The 19,858-nt window shown below is 57.5% G+C and overlaps 2 protein-coding genes across 4 annotated transcripts in view; both read right to left on the bottom strand.

Annotated features, from left to right (window-relative positions):
* LOC139604926 (zinc finger protein 436-like) overlaps positions 1 to 19,858 on the bottom strand; it is a 63,496-nt gene that overhangs the window by 8,027 nt on the left and 35,611 nt on the right. Inside the window, exon 1 of one of the 2 annotated variants that reach the window (XM_071456261.1) lies at positions 3,848 to 3,987. The exons of the other annotated variant lie outside the window; for it this stretch is intronic. The gene's annotated coding sequence lies outside the window, so the exon portion shown is untranslated. Of the gene's footprint in view, positions 1 to 3,847; positions 3,988 to 19,858 lie in introns of those variants that run through there. 2 annotated transcript variants of the gene reach the window in all.
* LOC139604964 (class II histocompatibility antigen, B-L beta chain-like) lies at positions 8,080 to 10,622 on the bottom strand. Of its 2 annotated transcripts, XM_071456313.1 has the most exons (6): positions 10,507 to 10,622; positions 9,989 to 10,049; positions 9,780 to 9,880; positions 8,979 to 9,263; positions 8,269 to 8,375; positions 8,080 to 8,168 (listed from the first exon to the last, which is right to left on the bottom strand). In XM_071456313.1, the coding sequence occupies exons 1-6, from the start codon at positions 10,589 to 10,591 to the stop codon at positions 8,160 to 8,162; spliced, it is 648 nt and encodes a 215-aa protein (XP_071312414.1). In that variant the 5' UTR covers positions 10,592 to 10,622; the 3' UTR covers positions 8,080 to 8,159. The 2 variants fall into 2 exon arrangements, with proteins under 2 accessions (XP_071312414.1, XP_071312413.1); XM_071456312.1 differs by having other exon boundaries at positions 9,780 to 10,049.

The raw sequence follows: 19,858 nt of genomic DNA, 5'->3' as shown, positions 1-19,858 counted from the left end.
CAGCAAGTCCACCCCTTGATGGACATGGATTGGCAGGGCTGTCACAGCTCCCATCACACCAGGGACCCTCCACACTGGAGCCCTTGAGAACATTCAGGTGGGTCTGCATTGAGAGGAGGCATTTTCTGAGGGACACAGGGGCCTCTCAATGCACTCTGAATCTTAGACCTAAGGGGGGAAAATGCAAAAGATTTGTTTGATTAGTGAGGGGATAAGTAGAAAAGATGTATGGTTTTATTCAACCACTATTAGTAGATCTGGGAGATGGATTGGAAATGCATGAATTTTTATTTGCTCCTAATTGTTATCATGATTTACTGGGAAGGGATTTGATCGCTAAACTTGGAACACAAATTAATATTATAAAAGGTGATACAGAGGCCAGTTCCGTTGCACCTCTGTGTCAAATGTCTGGCCAGGCCTATGCTGAAGTGAACCCAGAAGTGTGGGCAGCCCCAGGGAAAGAGGGAAAATTAGATAAGGAGCCTCTCAAAAGTACTCTGAAGCAACCAGGACAAGTGGTGTCTAAAAGCAACAACCTGTTCCAGGGGAGGGAAGGAAGGGGAATAAGACAAAGCGCAGGTCACCGCCCCATGCTCGGCTCAACCCAAGGAGCTCTGGGTGCTTGTAAGAGCCTGGCACTGAAATGCCCTGGGCAGGAAGGCTTCAATATCTTCTGCTGACACCATGGCACCTAACAGGGGGGCAAAAGCAATTCTGAATGCTTCAGACACCACTGGATCAGAGATCAAGGTATATTCTCCCACAGGAAGCTGGGCTGGCACAGAGCCTGCCCTGGCACTTTGCTGTTGCCAACACCCAGCCAGGACATCGGCTCCTGCCTAAGGAGTGCAAAGCAGCACCACTGGTGGCCAAGGGGCCCATGCCAAGTGTCCCTGAGGCCAGAAACAGCCGCCAGCACAGCTGAACACGGGGGGACCCCTCAGCCTGGCCTCAGGGGCTCTGAAGCCCCGGAGATTTGAACTTCCCGCCTGCAGCAGGACCATGGCAGCCGCCCCTGAGCCTGCCCTGAAGGCAACGCAGCAGCAGCCAGGGCTCCACAGCGGGCCAAGCCCCTGGGCCTGCCCACAGATCCTCTGCTCAAACCCTCGGAAATCCTGGCCACCCTCCCCTGGCACCTCCAGCCACTGCGGCCAAGCCTTGCTGCCACTGCTGCAGCTTCAGCGCTGGCTGGGCCTGCACTGCCACAGCTGCTGGGGAGCACCACGGCACAATTCCACTCTGGGGCTCACTCACACCCACACTCTGGGCTGACTGCGACTGCATTGCTGCAAAATGCACCCATTTTGGTTCTTTTAAATCTTCTTTCTCTGCTCAGGCTTGGTTTGCCTTTGCCTTGGGGAAAGGAATTTTTAAAGGTTTTATTTAAGGGCTGTTACACCACTCAATGGAGATGAGTTCAACATCTCAACAGACTGGGAATAGCCCAAAAGACACCCAGAGATAACGACCAGCAACAAAACATCAACGCCCAGCAGCAAACAGCAACCAACAGCTACCCCAGACACTGCCCCCGGCACAGCTGGAGACACCTGGTCTGGAAAAGGCTGAGAAGGAAATCCAGGAGTGTGGACCGAATTCACAGCAGAGGAGAAGAAATCCGGGTCCAACAGGAAACCAAATACTAAAAACCTACACAACTTGGAAGCAATGAACATTAAAGCAGGGGATTTAGATTGGTTCTGACTACATAAAGTTTAGGAAAAATCCAGTAAAACTCACATGCCATGGAATGATTTTCTCTGCACAGCCGGGTTATTTGTGAAAGAAATTATTTCTGTTGCACATCCTGGCCAGAACCAAGCAATGCCTTGACTCTCTAACACTAAAGAGATTCTTGGAGAGTTTTTGTTTTCCCTGCAGCTTCAGTGACAAAATTACAACATAAGAAAAACTTTTCATAATATTCTTTCTCACTTCATTTTGTCAGGAAGGTTTGGGACAGAAGGGTGAGAATCAAGTTTTGGTCTGGCTTTTTCCATGTTCACCTTAAGGCTGCATTCTGAAAAAAGTTACAAGAGCTTTAAAGGTGAAAATTTAAACCATAAACAGTTAATAGTTTGTTTCAACATTGTTTAAAGAAACAAACAAACAAACTTAAAAAACCAAACCAAATAGCCAAACAAAAGAAAAGGAAAAAAAAAATCCAAAAAAATAAGCAGATTCTGGGGGGGCCACATGTGACTCACCAGATGGCTGCCCTGGAAGAGAAGCTTTATTCCAGGCAGCCTGCAGAGGAGCTTTAGAAATGCAAATGAACACTGCTGGGCAAAGCCTGGACAATGGACCTGGGTCTCTTGCCTGGGGCACGAATTGGGCTGATTCCCTCTGCCCCTCACCCCAAGCTCTGCCTGCTTGCCCTGATGGAATTTGCACAGCTCAAGGCAGAGCCCAGGGTGAGGATATCTGACCCTGCAACAGAAACGGGTGAAGCTGCAAAGGGAAACGGCAAATGGAGAATGTTGGGAAAATTTCACTATAAATAAATGGGGGGGAATCACCCTCTGCCCACTCCAACATGTGCTGTCACTGTCAGTGTTATATAGGGTGTATTAGAGCACAGATGTTCGTGCTATCACAAGTTCAGGGAAATCAGTTCAGAATTAAAGTAATTGATGTAGTCTTGGCTGAAAGGAGGGCCCAAAATGGGGAAAAGATGAACGGCCAGCAGAACAAATCCTACACCACCGTGCACCAGACTCTGGGAACCCGAACCAATTCATATCAGGAGCCACAGAACCCATTCCTCATTTCAATGGCATCATTAGATTACAAACTGTCCTCAGAATAACCAACCAGACAGCTCCAGCTCCTGACCTTCCTGCTGAGCAATCCACTGAAATGAGGAACAAAGGCGATGGGATCAGATTACCTTTTAGCAGAAAAAAGAGTTTGTGGAAAATTAAATGACTCAAACTGCTGTTGGCAAATAGATGACAAAGGAAAAGTGCTGAAACAGATAACAAAGGAAACAAGAAAGCAGCTCATGTATTGGTCCAAACGTGAAAAGGATGGGAATGGGACACGGTTTCGAGGCTCCCTGGCAGACCATGGGTTAAACGAATGCTGTTTCTCCTCTCCTGTGCTACAGCAACTCTCACCTTTTTACCATGCTCCACACCTTGAGAGTGCAGCTCATTCAGCAGCTGAGCGAGGGGCCAGGGGCTTGTAGATAAGGAAGTAACGGGCGAAACCACCAGCTTCAATAATTGTTACTAATTAACATGGACTGCTGCTCACAGAAAGTCCCGCTAAATTCCTGAACTTCCAGAAGAACAAAGACTTAACAGAGCCGTGAATATCGGCTGTTCTACAAAAGTGGGGTGCACATTAACGAGGACATGCAGTTGGCAGATGTGGAAGTCTGAACCTTCCAAGTACCTCAGCCAGTGGGCAAAAGGAGAGGGAGAAGCGGCCGGGAAAATGAGGATAAAAAGGAGGCTGCGAACTACAGCAATGGCAGAGAGCGCACAGCAAATGCCCCACGGCCTCTCCCTCTGCTCAGCAATAAAGTCACTTGTACAGGACTCCTCTGTCTCCTCTGGGCACAGAAACCTCCGGCCACGTCAATTTCCCCGCACAGCCCCGGGCACGGGGCAGCCGCCTCTGTCCCAGCCACAGCAACCGGGCCGAGCCAGCGCTGCTCCGGCAGCGGCTCCTGCCGAGGCAGCGGCCACAAGGAGACCGCGGGCAGCCGCTCCCGCAGCGCCCTCACGCCAGCGGCAACACGCGCCGGACACGGCACAACGAACCCGCCTGAGCCCCCTGCCGCCCCCGAGGCCCGCAGCAAGCCCCGAGCCCCCGCACAACCCAGCGCGGCTCCCACCTGCGCTGCGGCCGCCTCCCAGCTCCGCCGCCGCCGCCTCACCGCGCTCCGGCCGCTGCCGCCGCTCCCGGGCCCGCACACACGCTCCGCCAATGGCGCCGCTGCCGAGCCACGGCCGCCCTCAGGCCGCCACCGGGCCCCTGCCCCGCCTCGCTTCCACCAATCAGCGCGCCAGAACCACGACTGACGGCACCGTCGGCCAATCGCAGCCGGGGGCGGGCTCTGCACACGGCACAGCCTCGCCCCGCGCTCTCAGGGTCCCCCGGGCTGCGTGAGGGCAGAGCCGGAGATGAGGAACAGCCCTGGAACGGGCCCGGGCCCGAGGGGAATTGAGCTGAAAACACAAACAAACTTCTCCGCACCTCCCGCCACGGCTTTCCCGGCACTGCGGCTTCGGTGGCCCCGGCTCAGCGGGAAGTCCTGGAGCCTCACTTCTCCTACGCCTAATTAGGAGCATCAGTGCATCGCTTTGATTTCCCCCAAAAAGGGAAAACTGCCGCAAACGCCTGTGGATGAGTGGGGGAGGGGAGAGATTTCTGACAGAAAACTCCAAAACCTCAGAGCAGGATAATGAGAAGTAAGTGAAGAGCCTTAAATCCAGCCTTCCCCCACGCCTCCCTCCTTCCAGCTGCACCTCCTACCCCGGCAGTGCCGGAGACAGGGAATGGGGCCGTGCTCACTTCATGCCCCGGGGCTTCTCCCTCTGCTCAGGGACAGGAGTCGTTCCCCTGCTGCACCCTGGGCTCTCTCCCACCGGAGACTTCTCCAGGAACTTCTCCAAGCTGAGTCCATCCCACGGGGCACAGCCCCCCTCCAAGTGCTGCAGCGTGGGTCACTGTGCCCCGGGGTCAGTCCTGCCAGGACAGGCTGCTCCAGCGGGGCCCCTCTGGCCACGGGGGCACAGCCTCCTCTCAGGCATCCCCGTGCTCCAGCGTGGCTGCTCCGGGGGCTGCAGGGGGATCTCTGCATCCCCATGGATCTCTGCATGGGGATCTCTGCAGCCCCATGGATCTGCAGGGGGATCTCTGCATCCCCGTAGATCTCTGCATCTGGCACCACCGTTTTTGGAGGAGCCAGGAATAGGCTGAGCTCTGCCTGAAGCTCTTCTCACATTCCTCACACCCTTCCCGGCACAGGGAGGCTTTTACCTCCTCACAGCTCTCCAGGCTGGGTTTGCAGCCCCTCCTCGTGTGGAATCTCTGGGGCTTTTCCTCCCCGTTGGATTCCTGCGCCGTGGAGCCGTTCCAAATGGCCTCTTCCACGAGGTTCTGTGGCAGGGATTTGTTCTCCCTGGTCTCTGTCCACAGCTCAGTGCTTGGGGGAGGAAGGACAAGGAGAGGAAGAGACAGGGAGAAGGGAAAAGGAAAAGGCAGGAGGAGAGGAAGGAACAAGAAGGAACAAGGGAGGAAGGAGATGGGAAAGGAATGTGGATGGATGAAGGACAGAATGAGGAGAAGAAGGAAGGTGGACAAGGAGAAGATGGGATTTGCCTCCATGCCAGAGGGAAGGGGAAGGAGATCCCCCCAGTCCATCCCTGGCAGGATGGCGTTGGCAGTGAGGCTGTCCTGCAGCGATGCTGGGCTGGGAGATGGAGCAGCAGGGAGGGGAAAGGGGCAGTGATTCCTCCTGCCCTGCCTGGCTGTCCCAGTCTGGAGCGTCCTGGCGCTGCCGAGGCCCCTGGAGCGTCCGGCACTCAGGAGCCCGGAGCTCACGGCTGCTTTATAAAGCTGACAAAGTCGGCAGCATGGGTCTGGGTATGATCTCAGCAAACTGGGTTTATTGGTACAGGAACAGGGGACAGAGCTGAACAGGGTCCAGGGACAAAGACAGGGTGCAAGCTGAGGGCACAGGGGGTTTTTAGATGGGGTAGTGAGGGTGGAGCTGAGGGTCAGGGTCCAATGGATATGGGGGAAAATGGGGCAAAGGAGGGGTTAAGGGTCGGGACAGCTAATAGGGAAACAGGGGCAGAGGAAGGCAGTAAACTGGGGCCAATGGAGGGACAGAGAGGGAGAACATTCGAGGGACTAACCAGAGATGGGTAATAGGGGGTGAACTAGTGTAATTAGGCCAACGGGCCAATGGGGTAACAGAACTTTCCATAAATCAGCATGTGCCTGCAAAGATCTGTGGGAGAAGCAAGCTTCTCACCATAACCTTGAAATCTATTCTTCTTATTGGGGACCAGTCCTCCATGGGTGGGAGATTGACACTCCCATGGGCCTCCACACCAGCGCATCTTCCTTTTCCTCGCAGCCTCCTTCTCCTCCGTCCAGGCAAATTTTGGGATTGACAAATCCTGGCTTTGGGGGAAGAACAAGGGGTGAGCACCTTGGGTTTTGTGAGAAATGAGCCTTACTCTTTAGAATTTTTGAAAGTTTAATAAGGAATAATAAGGGACGAATCAGTAACAGCGCTGGGTGTTGGCAATGGCCAGAGGCACACTGATTAACCACAGCAACTCTTCTTGTCTAGTTTCTCCATTGTATTGTTCAAATACATATTCATAATGATTGTACATATTCAAACATTTCTTTGAACTCATTTACGTGTTCCAGGAATTCTTTAGATTGGTTTGACCCCCAACTCGCCTTTTTAGAGCACGTGCAGGAATCGTGGATTGCTGTTCTGAGGGTTGTGTGTCACTGCCTCACAAGGGCCCGTGTTCTGTGGTTTCAGCAGGTGACAGTTATTGACAGTGGAAGGGTCAGTGGCAGGGGCCCCATCACATCCCTTCCTTAAATGTTATCTGACCATGCAGACGCTTTTAGCTATTTCCACAAGTACTTTAAAAGAACATTAGCTCTTTCACAAATATCTCTGAGTTATTATTGTCAGTTAGTTACAAAAATAAAAGCATTAGTTATTATTTCACAACTACAGCTACTTCTGCAAAAGTTAAGATTCTAATGCACAACACATGGCATCCACTTTAATATTTTACAAAAGCCAAAACTATAATGTATCTTTTTCACACTGTCCATAAACTCAAATATCATCCATAAATGATGTTCTGAGGATCTGAGCTACACAGGGGCCAGGCATTGGCCACAAAAAGCTGACAAATTATACTATAGCAAAAGCAGTGAAAAGTGATTACAAACTGTACTCTATCAAAATTGTTGTGATTAAGAATATTTTGCAGAAGTCAATACATAATAGCAAAAGCCAGCACTACCTAGTTATTTATAACAAACCCAGGGCAGGTTTTTCCCTTGCATGGAGCACCTGGGCCTTCCCCGGGCCCCTTCTGCCCTCCTGCAGAGCCGGTGGCATTTTCCAGCACACACAGTTTGTAACCAAGAGCCGGGTGCAGCCGAGAAGGCTCCAAGCGCCTCCTTCCAGGCTGACTCTGCAGGTGCCGAGGCTGCTCTGGGCTCTGCCAGGGCTCTGCTGGGGCTCAGCTCTGGGTCAGGCTGGGCCCGCCCTCCCCTCACATTGCTCCGGGCAGCTGAGTCACGGCGGGAGAGGGAAGGGACACGTCAGGGGAGTTGAGGTTTGAGAGAGTTTGTATTCCAAAAACTGCCATAACAAACAGGCAGTGCTAACTACCATAACCAACTACCTCTGCTAACTACCATAACTAACTACCTGTGCTAACTACCATAACTAACTAGTTGTCCTAACCACTGTAACTGAAAGCTGTCCTTTGATGAGGGAGGGGTCGATGCCCGTGGATCCCGCCGTGCCCCGGTGCGGGATGAGCTCCGTGCCCCGCTCCAGGTCCAGCCCCCGTTGGAGGATCCACGCTGGATAATCCCGGGTGACCCCCAGGGTCAGAGCCCCCCGCGTTGGGAACACACCTGGCTGGGGGCTCCACATCTTCCTGGCTCCCCCCGTGGACACCTCGGTGAAGGCCGGAGGATCTCCGCTGCTTCTCTGGTTTCTGCTCCTCTCCTCATCTCCCCCTCCTCTTCCTCCCGCCTCTCCTCCCCCGGTTCAATGGCTCCTCCAGCTCGTCCTCGTTCCTCATCCCGCCTCCTTCCCCTCTTCTCTCTCACGTCCCCCGCCCCTTCCACCTCCCCCTCCTCCCGCTCCCCCCGGGCCCAGCCCCCACCCTTTGTCCCCCTCCCTTTGCCCAAATCCGTCCCATCACCGCCCCCCCCCAAATCCCTCCCCATCGCCCCCCAATAAACGGCCCCGGGGCCAACTGGGAAGCTTTATTGGGAGCACTGGGAGCAGGCACTGGGTGGGGGCAGAGCGCCAGCGGGGCTGGGGGGACACGGGACCCCCCCCAAAATCAGCGGAGCGGGGACGGAGCGGGGGGTCCCGGCCGGGCCCGAGCCCACGGGGAGGGGCTGCGGCCGCCGCCGGCTCAGGAGCTCTGTGGGCAGAGAAAAGGGGGTGACACCGGGCTGGGGGCCCCGGCGGGAGCGCACACGCTCCGCCACGGCGGGGACGCCACCCCCGGCACCCGCCCTGACCTTCTTGCGCACGTAGAAGCCGAGCCCCAGCGCCAGGAAGACGAAGCCCAAGACGAAGCCCCCGATGCCCGTCAGCATCTTGCTGCGGGCGGCGTCCGGCGGCATCTCTGGGGGGTCCGCAGGGCTCAGCACCCCCAAAACCTCTCACGGACACCCCCAGCCCCTCCCAGTGCCCTCCCTGTGGCCTCCAGCCCAGCCAGGAGCCCCTGAAACCTCCCCCCAATCCCTTTTTGTCCTGGCCAGGAGCCACCAAAGCCCCTCCCGTCCCTCTGAGGATCCCACAGCCCCCTCCCAGTTGCCCCCAGCGCCCCAGGAGCCCCAAAGCCTCTCGCAGTCCCTTGGCAGCCCCAGCAGGACTCAGCCAGAGCCCTCCCAGTCTGTGCCCAGCACAACCGAGCTCATGGCGAGCCCCGCTTGGCCATGGCCGATCTCCTTCCAGCCCCTCCGGGCTCACTGCGATCCCTCCCAGTCACACCCAGCGCCCCCAAACTCCCTCCCAGTCACACCCAGTACCCCCAAACTCCCTCCCAGTGCCCACCAGGAGCCCCCAACCCCATCCCACCCTCCCCAGCCTCCCCCAAACCCCTTCCCAGCCCTTGCCCAGTCCCCAGGGCCTCTACCAGTCCCAGCCCGGCTCTCTCCAGCTCCCTCCCAGTGGCTCCCAGCACAGCCCAGTGGCTCTGCCAGCGCCCCCAGGGGCTCCCCCGTACCCCAGTGCCGGCTCAGGGGCTGCTCCAGGCTGACGTGCTCCACCTGGCAGCTGTAGGTGAGCCCGCGCCGGGGCGGGGTTTCCAGCAGCACCAGCAGCTGGTAGGTCCAGTCCCCGTTGGGGACCACGTCGGTGGCCACCACGTGCTCCGAGAGCTCCTGCTGGCCCTGGAACCACCTCACCTGGATGGCAGCAGGGTAGAAATCCATCACGGAGCAGAGCAGGCGGCCGGGGCCGGGCTGGGAGCTCGAGGAGGGCACCAGCGAGATGGACACGTTGGGGGGCACTGGGGGAGAGAGAGAGAGAGAGAGAGAGAGAGAGCGGGGACACACTGGGATCAGCTGGGGGGCACTGGGACAGATGGGAGAGGGCTGGGCTGGGCTGGGCTGGGGAGGGACGGGAATGGACTGGGATAGACTGCGATGGAATTGGAGATGGTCTTGGAGGGACTGGGTGCAACTGGAAGGGATTTTGATGGCACTGGGATGAAGTGGTAATGAAGTTCGCGACACTGGGAGGCCGAGTCCAGCGCGGGGCACTGGGCGCTGCGGATCTGCCTAACAACAGACGAGTCATGAGAGAGACGCGATCTGATTGGCTGAGAAGCGTCAGCTTTACGCGTCGCTGAAATGGACGCGCGGGGGGCACTAGGAGGGGCTGGGAGGAACTGGAGGAGATAGGAGGACGTGGGGTGGGTCAAGGAGGGCTGAGGGCTCTGGGGCGATTCCCCGGGAACCTTTGAGGGGCTCCAGGGTCACTGGCAGGGCAGGGCCCGAGGGGACACGCTCTGCCCCGCCCTCACCTCGGCGCTCCACGCTGAATGGGGTGGTAATCCGGTAGTTGTGCCGGCAGTACGTGTCTACTGCAGTCCGTGCGTCCTCCAGGAATTCCGGGTCGCTGTTCCTGTACTGGGCATGTTTCTCACCATAGGGGGTGAACCCCACATAGTGCCCCACGTCGCTGTCGAACATCAGGTACTGCTCCCGGTTGTAGATGTACCTCGCCACGTACCTCACCTTCTCTGTACCGTTAATGAAGTGACACTCGTACTGATGCATGTTCTGGAACACCCCTGTGAGTGCAGCACACAGCTCAGGGGGTGCCCCACCCAGCACCCCGCAGAGCCCGGGGCCCACCGCGGATCCCCACTCCGCACCCCCTGTGCCCCACGGCCGACACGGGACCCTCCTGCCCGCGCTGCCGCTTCCTCTTTGCCGCCCTTCCCCCATTTCCCCTTCCACATCCTCTCCCCTCCCACCTCCGACAGCTCCCAAATCACTTTTGGGGTCCCATTTCCCCATTTTCCCACGAATCCCCCAATCCCCGGCCCCCTCCCGCTCAGTTTTGCGGTCCCCCCCTCTCCTTTTCCCCCTTCCCCGCCCTCTCCCACCCCTGCCCCCATCCCTCAGCCCCTCCCGCTCTCCCTTTGGGGGGTCTCCTCCTCCTCCCCCTCCATTCCGGGCTCCCCCCTTCGCCCCCTTTTCCCCCTTCTCCCCCTCCTGTCCCAGCGCCTCCCGCCCCCCGCTCACCCGAGAGCTCCGCGCCCGCAGCCGGGGGGGCTCCCAGCACCACCAGTGCCACCAGTAGGGCCCCAGCTGCCGCCCATCGCCCCATGGTCAGCGACCTCCACCCCAAACCAACCGCGCTCAACTGGGAGAGCCAGCCCGGAGCAGCGCGGGGTCATGAGGGCCGCGTTCCCTGATTGGTCGGGCGTGGTTTTTGGCGGCGCTTTGATTTGTTGTGCTTGTTTGTGGGCTCGCTCTCATTGGCCGAGCTGGTTTTTTGCGCTCTCTAATTGGCCGGTTTCTTTGGGAGCCCGATTTCCAGACCCTCTTCCCAGCAACTAATGAGTCACAAACGTTCTTCGCTCTGATTGGCCGAGATTTCTTAAAGAGCTGAATATTTAAACCCTCTACCCAGCAACACATGACGCGCAATAAACTCTTCTCTCCCATTGGCTGAGCGCTTTTTGGGGTGCTGCTCCCCGGTTCCCAGTCCCCTCAGTTTGGATCCGCGTTCCTGGGAGCAGCACCGACCCTTCCCGGTGTGCCCGGAGAGCCATGGACGGAGCGCGGAGCCTCCCCCGGCTGCTGCCGCTGCTGGCCCTGACCCTGCCTCCAATTCTTGGGGTCCAAGAAGGGGTTGTGGGAGGGGTCCCGGATTTGGGGTTCGCTGGAATTTTTTTAATTTTGGAAAATTAAGGGGGGAATCCATCTCAATTTTTTTGGGGGGGATTTTTGTGGATATTTTTGATTTTTTTGGGGGTTTTTTTCAGGATTTTTTCCCCCCTTTTTCATCATTTTGGGGCGTTGGCTGTTGTCGAATTCTCCTTTTTCCAGGACTTTAGGTGTCTGGATGGTCCTAAACCCATTTTCCCGGGATTTTTGGAGATTCCCAGAAGCACCAGCAGCTGGTAGGTCCAGTCCCCGTTGGGGACCACGTCGGTGGCCACCACGTGCTCCGAGAGCTCCTGCTGGCCCTGGAACCACCTCACCTGGATGGCAGCAGGGTAGAAATCCATCACGGAGCAGAGCAGGCGGCCGGGGCCGGGCTGGGAGCTCGAGGGGGGCACCAGCGAGATGGACACGCTGGGGGGCACTGGGAGAGAGAGAGAGAGAGAGAGAGAGCGGGGACACACTGGGATCAGCTGGGGGGCACTGGGAGAGAGAGGGGAGGGCTGGGCTGGGCTGGAGAGGGACTGGGAATGGACTGGGAGGGACTGGAAGGGCGGGCTGTGCTGGGGCGGCCAATCAGAGCTGCTCATTTCACATTTAACCCCGATTTTCTGGGACTGAGCTTGTTCAGGATTTTCTGTTCAGATCCCTTTGTCCCACTCCACTTTAGAAACAAAATTTTATTAACAAGAGATCAAAGAAATTATTAAGCATTATTAAATTATATTTAAAAATTATATAAATTTTAATTATATGGACGTTTTAATTAATTTCACTAAAGTTTTATTAAAATTTAAAATTAGTAGTTATTTTAAATCATTTAAAGACTCCTAACATGGGCTGAGCTCCCCCTCCCCACTCACTGCAGGATGTGGGTGTGAGACTCTGCCCAAAGTTTCCCTCATCTGCCTCACGATCGTCATTGGGGACCACTGAAGAAAAGCCCCCCCCCGTCCGCAATCTCTGACCCTGTAGGAGAAAGGTCCACGCCGAGGGCCCCGAGGCCTGAGAGTGTTGCTGTGCTGTTGTTCCCTGGTGTGTTTGCTGTGTGCTACAGTGAGCCCAATGAAAAGAAGAAGGGGGCACTGTGAAAAATTCTGGAATTTTTCCCCACCTCTTGGCCTGGCTGGACTTCTCCTGAATTTTTGGGTGGTCCCCCAGAGAGGACCCTCACTCGTTTATAGTCACTGTGACAGACAGAGATGTGAGAAGCCTCCATCAATAACTGAGACATGAAACCCCCATGTGAAAAGACCCCTCTCATTTTTTCCAGGGATTGGGACTGAAACCCCCAACCCGGGGGGGTGTGGGGGAGGCAAGCTGGCCAAAGTGAGATGGATGTTGCAGGTGTGAGCAGTAGACCAGAAGACAATGGCTCTCGCCCACTGCTGAACATGGACTGTGTGCACCCTTCCCCAAATACCATTTTTCCCCCTGAAAATACAATAGACTGCCTTTGATTTGGTTTCAAGATTCATCCCCTTCCCCCATCAGAACAGAGGATAATTAGAGTTGGGATGAGCTGCACCCCTGAGATCTCCCCAGACGTGACCTGGTGAGCTCCATGGGCAGGACATCGAAGGACTTTGCTGTTCGATGTTTGGTACCTATAAACCTTTCTTTTCTCTCCCTCCCTCTTCTCCTTATTTTTCCCTTTTACCCCCAATTCCTCCTGAACGCATTTCGCTGTGGTTGTTTCAATAAAGGTGCATTTGTTTTGATTATCACTGCAAACCCCCCATGGCTATGTCGGGTTTTGCACTCTCAGATCCTGTTGGATCGGCGGAAGAAATGCGGCACACAATATGAGTGAACAGCAAGTCTCCAACTTTATTGATAGTTCACACATATTTATATTGGTGTTAATGAAGCTTATACATATTGCAAAGCTGAGCTCATTATTGGTTAATTACTTCTCAGTCAACCACGCCTATTTCTTTATTCTTATGGTTATTTTGTTACTACTTCTACATTCTTGTGGTTATTCTGCTGAAAATGTCCTCATATTTTTGGCATGAGATCCTCTCCTCTATCCTGTTGGTGCACCAAGGGCACAATGTCCCTGTCAGTGGTTGGACACTGACTGCTGAATCCTAGACTTGCCTCCTTCTAACTTAACCAATGCTATTATGTCGACGTGACCTTTCTCAGCTGGCCAACTGTCCACAAAGCTCTCCACACTGGAGCGGTTAACTGGAAACCTACAGGTAGAATCAGGCTTTGGTATTGATGGATGGCTCAAATCTTTAGGCCTGGGATCATGGTTACGCTCTATTGTTAAGGTCAGCATTATAGTGAGCATTATAGCTTTGTTAGTAGTATTAATTTTGCCGTGGTTTTGCATATGCCTACAGAACATGGTGCAAAAGATGGTATCTGCTGCATTTAATCAGACCATGCTTGTTCAACAGAAAAACAGGCGAAATGTGGAGAGCTTTGTGGACAGCTGGCCAGCTGAGAAAGGTCACGTCGACATAATAGCGTTGGTTAAGTTAGAAGGAGGCAAGTCTAGGATTCAGCAGTCAGTGTCCAACCCCTGACAAGGAGATTGTGCCCTTGGTGCAACAACAGGATAGAGGAGAGGATCTTTTGCCAAAAATATGAGGATAGTTTCAGCAGAATAACCACAAGAATGTAGAAGTAGTAACAAAATAACCATAAGAATATAGAAGTAGGTGTGGTTTACTGATAAGTAATTAACCAATAATGAGCTCAGCTTTGCAATATGTATAAGCCACATTAACACCAATATAAATATGTGTGAACTATCAATAAAGTTGGAGACTTGCTGTTCACTCATATTGTGTGCTGCATTTCTTCTGCCGATCCAACAAGATCCCCCATCAGTAAACCCGTCCATGAGGAGGGATCGTGACAGAAACACAATTTTATTATCAAGGGGTCAAGGGAATTATTAAGTAGTATTAAAATTATTTTTAAATTATATAAATGTAAATTATAGAGATGTTTTCATATAGTAAAATAAAATGTTATTAAAATGAAATAGTATTAGTTATTTTAAAGTAATTAGAGATTCTTAACCAGGGCTGAGCTCCCTCTCGCAGCTCACTGCGGGATGTGGGGAGGGGGCGACGCTGACAGGGCCGGGGGGGGGGGCTGCAGCTCTGGCGGGGCAGGGAAACCGTGGGGATCTGGTGCTGCTGCTCTTCCTCCTCCTCCTCCTCCTCCTCCTCCTCCTCCTCCTCCTCCTCCTCCCGCTCCCCCCCGGGCCCAGCCCCCACCCTTTGTCCCCCTCCCTTTGCCCAAATCCGTCCCATCACCGCCCCCCCCAACCCCTCCCCATCGCCCCCCAATAAACGGCCCCGGGGCCAACTGGGAAGCTTTATTGGGAGCACTGGGAGCAGGCACTGGGCGGGGGCAGAGCGCCAGCGGGGCTGGGGGGGACACGGGACCCCCCCCAAAATCAGCGGAGCGGGGACGGAGCGGGGGGTCCCGGCCGGGCCCGAGCCCACGGGGAGGGGCTGCGGCCGCCGCCGGCTCAGGAGCTCTGTGGGCAGAGAAAAGGGGGTGACACCGGGCTGGGGGCCCCGGCGGGAGCGCACACGCTCCGCCACGGCCGGGACGCCACCCCCGGCACCCGCCCTGACCTTCTTGCGCACGTAGAAGCCGAGCCCCAGCGCCAGGAAGACGAAGCCCAAGACGAAGCCCCCAATGCCCGTCAGCATCTTGCTGCGGGCGGCGTCCGGCGGCATCTCTGGGGGGTCCGCAGGGCTCAGCACCCCCAAAACCCCTCAGGGACACCCCCAGCCCCTCCCAGCGCCCTCCCTGTGGCCCCCAGCCCAGCCGGGAGCCCCTGAAACCTCCAATTGATCCCTTTTTGTCCTGGCCAGGAGCCACCAAAGCCCTCCCGTCCCTCTCAGCATCCCACAGCCCCCTCCTGATGGCGGCGAGGGAAGACAAGCAATCAATCAATATGATTGGTAAAGCAAGCTTCGGTTTATCTTGAGTACACTGGTACTTTTATATTGTTTTCCAGTAATTATGCATACTTGTTGTTAGTTTCTTGGTTTAATTGCTCATACATGTCATGAGTTTCTTGGTTTAAAGCAAGAGATTACATTTACATATTCCTCCTACTTTGTGGTTATGCATACTTTATGGTTTCTATTCTCGTTGCTGTCCTTGCCCGTTTGACCTTGTCAGCAGGCAGGACACAGCATCTTCCTATCATGGCGTGCGGCCTGGTTATGCTAAGTGCGGCCCACTTATGCCAAGCTGCTAAGTTAACATGTATGCTCAGTTATCATGGGGCTTGCTTGTACAACATTTCCACGGATCCATGGCCCTTTTCCTCCAGCCATTCTTCCACACTTTCCCTTCCACACCGCACGCTTGGGCAAATTGTGCAGACCAAGCAGCCTTTTCCCCCTCTTCCCCATTGGCCTGAAGACACTCTGCACCAAGAGAAAGCTCCTGGACAGCCGGCTATCCAACAACAGCAATTTAATGTTCCTCCAGGGGGTGAAGGGAAAGGAAGTGCTGGCAGAGGAGAGGTGTTCCCCGCAGGCTCAGGTGGCCCCAGCAGACGCAGCCTCCCGGAGCAGTTCTGCACAGCGCCGCAGCAGGACACTCAGCCACGGCCACACAGCAAAGGCCGCGAGTGCCAGAGGCGGCGCAGTTGGTCTCGCATCTTCTGGAGTCGGGAGAAGGGAACGCTCTGTAGAGCTAAAAGGATGTACAGAGCTTGAAGCGCCAGGCATGAGATGGCAGGGCTGGTGTCATCCGTCATGTCCTGAAGGGCTGCAGAGAGAGAAACAGAGGCCCAGTCAGAGGCTGGATCTGCGGGGAGCTGGGGAGAGCCTCCAGGCTCGTGCATAGCACGCAGCTCCTGGCACGGCCTGGAGGAAGCAGGAGGCAAGAAGGACGAGCTGGCAGCTGCTGGCCAGGAATGTCCCCCAGGCGCCTGCAAGGTGTCTGTGCTGTGGGCACCTTGGGGCGCGCAGGGAGCGGAGCCGTGGGCGGGCGGGCCAGGGAACGCAGGTGCCAGCGGCAGCCCCCGGCGAGAGCCCGCGGGCCGCACTCACCCCTGCAGATGATGCGGAAGTGCGGCTGCTGCCCTGTCAGGAAGCGCCCGGCCATCCCTGGGGAACACAGAGCGTGTCCTGCCTTCAGAGCCACAGCTGCCGCCCAGGGGCGCTGCCAGCCCCGAGGCCACACGCCCTGCTGGCCCGGCAGGGCTCAGCCCGGGCCCCTGGCGCACGCTGCCGCCCCAGGCCACGGCTGCCAGAGGGCGGCAGCAGCAATGCCGAGCCCGGCCGGGGCTGCACATGCCCGCGCCCGGATCCTGCTGCCGGGCCAGCAGGCGGGGTTGGGGCCGAGCTGCGGCGGGCCGGGCCGGGGAGGGAGCCGGGCTTGGCGCTCACCCATGAACCTGACGGCCGCCTCTCGCAGGGGCTCCTGTGCGCTCCGCACGTAGGGCAGGGCCAGGCGCAGCTGCTCGGCCACTCGGCTCCTGTCCTCTGCCAGCTGCAGAGAGCGGCGGGGCACGGAGGGAAAGGGTTGATGCGGGCCCTGCCCCTGGGCCGGGCGCTGCCTACGGCCGCCAGCGCTCCCCGTGCCCACAGAGCCCTGAGGCCCCGCCAGCAGCCGCAGGCGCCGGGCTCGGCACGGGGCGGAGGGCCCGGCGAGCCGCGGTGCCGCCCCGCAGCAGAGCCCGGCTGCCTCGGGCCTCCATCGGCACCGGCCTTGGGGCCACAGGAGCCTGGAGAAGAGCCCGCACGGCCCAGCAAGGGAGCGGCGTGTGGGGCGCAGGCTGGTGCCCCTGCCTGCGGCACTGGGCAGGGGCCACAGCTGCCAGCCCCACAGACCGGGCGCCGGGGGCAGGCGGCTTCTCCAGGGATTGGGCTGGGCATTCCAGGCTGTCCTTACCAAGCACTCGGCAAATCTCCACATCTGATCCGTCTGCAGCAGCTGCTTGAGATCCTTCCTCTTCAGGAAGCTTACTGCAGAAAGCAGCGTTTCCCGAGAGGCCTGCAGAGCAGCAGAGACCCAGAGATGGCACCGCAGCCCAGGGCACCGGACCCGCATCTCTGTGCCAGGGCCGGGAGGAGGCTGGAGCCCGTCAGGTGCCAGGGGCTGGGGAGACAGCTGAGCTCCTTCCATGGGGACACCCAGGAGGCCTCACCTGTGCCACACGCCCGTTCTCATCATGGCAGTGGAAGAAGAGTGGGAGCAGGCTCTGGCTCACGTGCTTCTTCAGGGGCTTTTCTCCCTTTGCCACTACCAAGGCAATCACGTCTTGGAAGAGGCGAATGGAGAGCAGCTGCACAAGGCTGTTGTCCTGTTGAAAAGGAAGCCAAAGCCCTCCACATCAGCTGCTCCAGGCCTCCCTGTGCCCAGGCCCAAGGCAGCACCCAAGTACTCGTGGCTGGGGGCACAGAGCCTCACATTGTCAAAGAGGTGCCAGAGCGCCTCAGCCAGCTGCAGGGCGATGGGGCTGGCTATTGCCAAGTCTTTCTGCAGCAGCAGGAGGCTGAGCACAATGAGGGTCTTCTCCACGATGTCTTCATCCCTATCCCACAGTAGCTTCCCAAGGCTTTCAGTCAGGCTGTACATGCTTGGATCCTGTGTGCAAAACAAGGCCGGGCAACCCCACGCTGCTGCTGCTGCTGCTGCTGCTGCAGGGCTCAGAGGCCCAAGGCCTGTCCCAAAGCACTCAGGCAGCTGAACAGTGACCCTGGAGAGCTGGGAGCAGCTGCCACAGCTGCCAAAGCCCAGCTAAGCCCAAGGGGCTGCTTGCCCCAGCCCCACGCTGCCAGCACAGCTTCAGCTGCTGCCTCCTTCTCACCATCGAGGTGAGCACCACGAGGCCTCGCAGCGCCACGCCACGCATCTGCCTGGACTCGCTCTGCAGGTGCCTTGTCAAGATCTCCAGGACTTTTTTACCGCATTCGCTCAAGTCCAGGCAATCCAGGACCTGAAAGGCACAGAGCAGGCACAGAGCAGGCACAGAGGTGCCCAGCTGGCAGGAGCTCAGAAGTGCACAGGGCCGAGCCAAGGCAGCAGCACAGGGCACAGGCAGCGCCCCAGGCAGCTGCGGCTACGAGAGGGCAGAGGGCTGGGAGGCAGCTCAGCCAGGCAGCGCTGGCCATGGGGCTCACCTCCACCAGGAAGGCCAGGGCGGGCAGCTCCCAGTCTGAAATGCCTTGGCTGAGCAGGTCAAAGAGGCAGGATGCCATGCCACAACACCAGATGATGGAGACACGGCGCATCTCCCTGGCAGGGAGAAAAAGGCACCATTGCTCCTGGGCCGGGCGGGCAAACCTCTCCCAGGGCTGACTGGCAGAGCTCTGGTCTGCTCCCGAGCATCCCGAGGGCGCTTTGGGAGGCGGCCGTTCCCGAGCAGCCTCCTGTGCCGGCATTTTCCAGTCTGCTCATGCCTCCCTTGGTGACAAGGCCTTGCTGCCCATGAGCACGGGGACTGTGTGGGGCGTTGCAGGCACAAAGGAGAGGGGCGGTGGGGAGAACGAGGTCTCACCTGGCCAGCAGACGCACTGCACAGTGGTGGGTGTCGGCACAGAGCAGCGTGTCCCAGGCACGCTTGCGTTCCATGGACAGCACCACGTGCTCATAGTGCATTTGGCAGAGCAGGGCCTTCAGGGTCTGCAGCGCAAAGCTGTGTGCAGAGCAAAGCCCAGGTCACGCTGGGAGCCCCAGCTCCTGCCCTGGGGGCATGGGAGGGATGGGGAGACTGGGAGGACTGGCATGGAGCACCTGTTGGGGTTGGCGGAGAGGCCGTGTTGCTCCTGGCATCCCTTCCAGAAGGTCTCAACCTCTTCTGGCATATCCTGCATGCTGATGTAAGCTTGGAAGAGCAGACGCAGAAAGAGATTGGAGAAATACTCCAGCACCACAGGTGAGCGCCAGGCCAGATTAAAGATTCTCCACAGGGCCACGGTTGCCTGCAAGAAATAAAACAGCCAGAGACAAGGCTCAGTGCCAAGACATCCACGTGGCAGGGCCTGAGCATGCCAGGGAGAGGCCGGGGGAGACACGGGGGGAGCAGCCGGCCTGGTGCCCCTGAACCCCTCCCCTAAGGCAGGATTCAGCCCAGTGCCTGAGGCAGGGGGATGCAGCTGGGGGGAGGACAGAGAGCTGGCTGCTGGAGAGGCGGCCTGGGGGCTGGCAAAGGCCGGCACCAGAAACTCACAGCCAGGGCAAAGACTCCTGCGTTGTCCCCATCGGAGGTGTACGCGCTGTGCACTGGCCAGGCGCTCAGCACATAGAGGAGTAGCCGCAGCGCCGGCTCCGCAGTCCTGCTCGAGGACATGATGGTTCCCCACATGGTGGCGGCAGCTCTGTGGGGTCAGAGCTCTGTGTCAGGGCGGGCTCGGCCACAGCACCGTGGCCTGGGCAGCTGCAGGGCCCCGCGCTGGCCCTCAGCCCTGCCTCTGCCCACTGCCCCTGGCCGGCAGCGGCCAGCCAGCCCACGTGGGTACAGGCCCCGAGGGGCAGGGAGGGAGCGTGGCACCAGGCTCAGGAGCTGACATGGCAGCCCTGGAAAACAGAGGAGCCAGAGGATCCTGGAACTGCCCGCCTGTCTGGCAGTCAGCAGGGACAGGCTCTACAGGGTGATGGGCCGGTGAACCCGAAGCCCTCAAGGCATGTGGGGCTGCCCCACCTGTCACACGATGGGGCCCAGCGCAAGAGGGTGATCAGCACGTCAGAGGGGTATTCCTCAGTCAGC

Source organism: Agelaius tricolor, unplaced genomic scaffold (assembly GCF_023055355.1).
Source record: "Agelaius tricolor isolate 1412-34295 unplaced genomic scaffold, bAgeTri1.0.p SCAF_57, whole genome shotgun sequence".
In the NCBI taxonomy this organism is placed as follows: domain Eukaryota; kingdom Metazoa; phylum Chordata; class Aves; order Passeriformes; family Icteridae; genus Agelaius; species Agelaius tricolor.
This window is presented reverse-complemented; position numbering and strand designations above follow the sequence as displayed.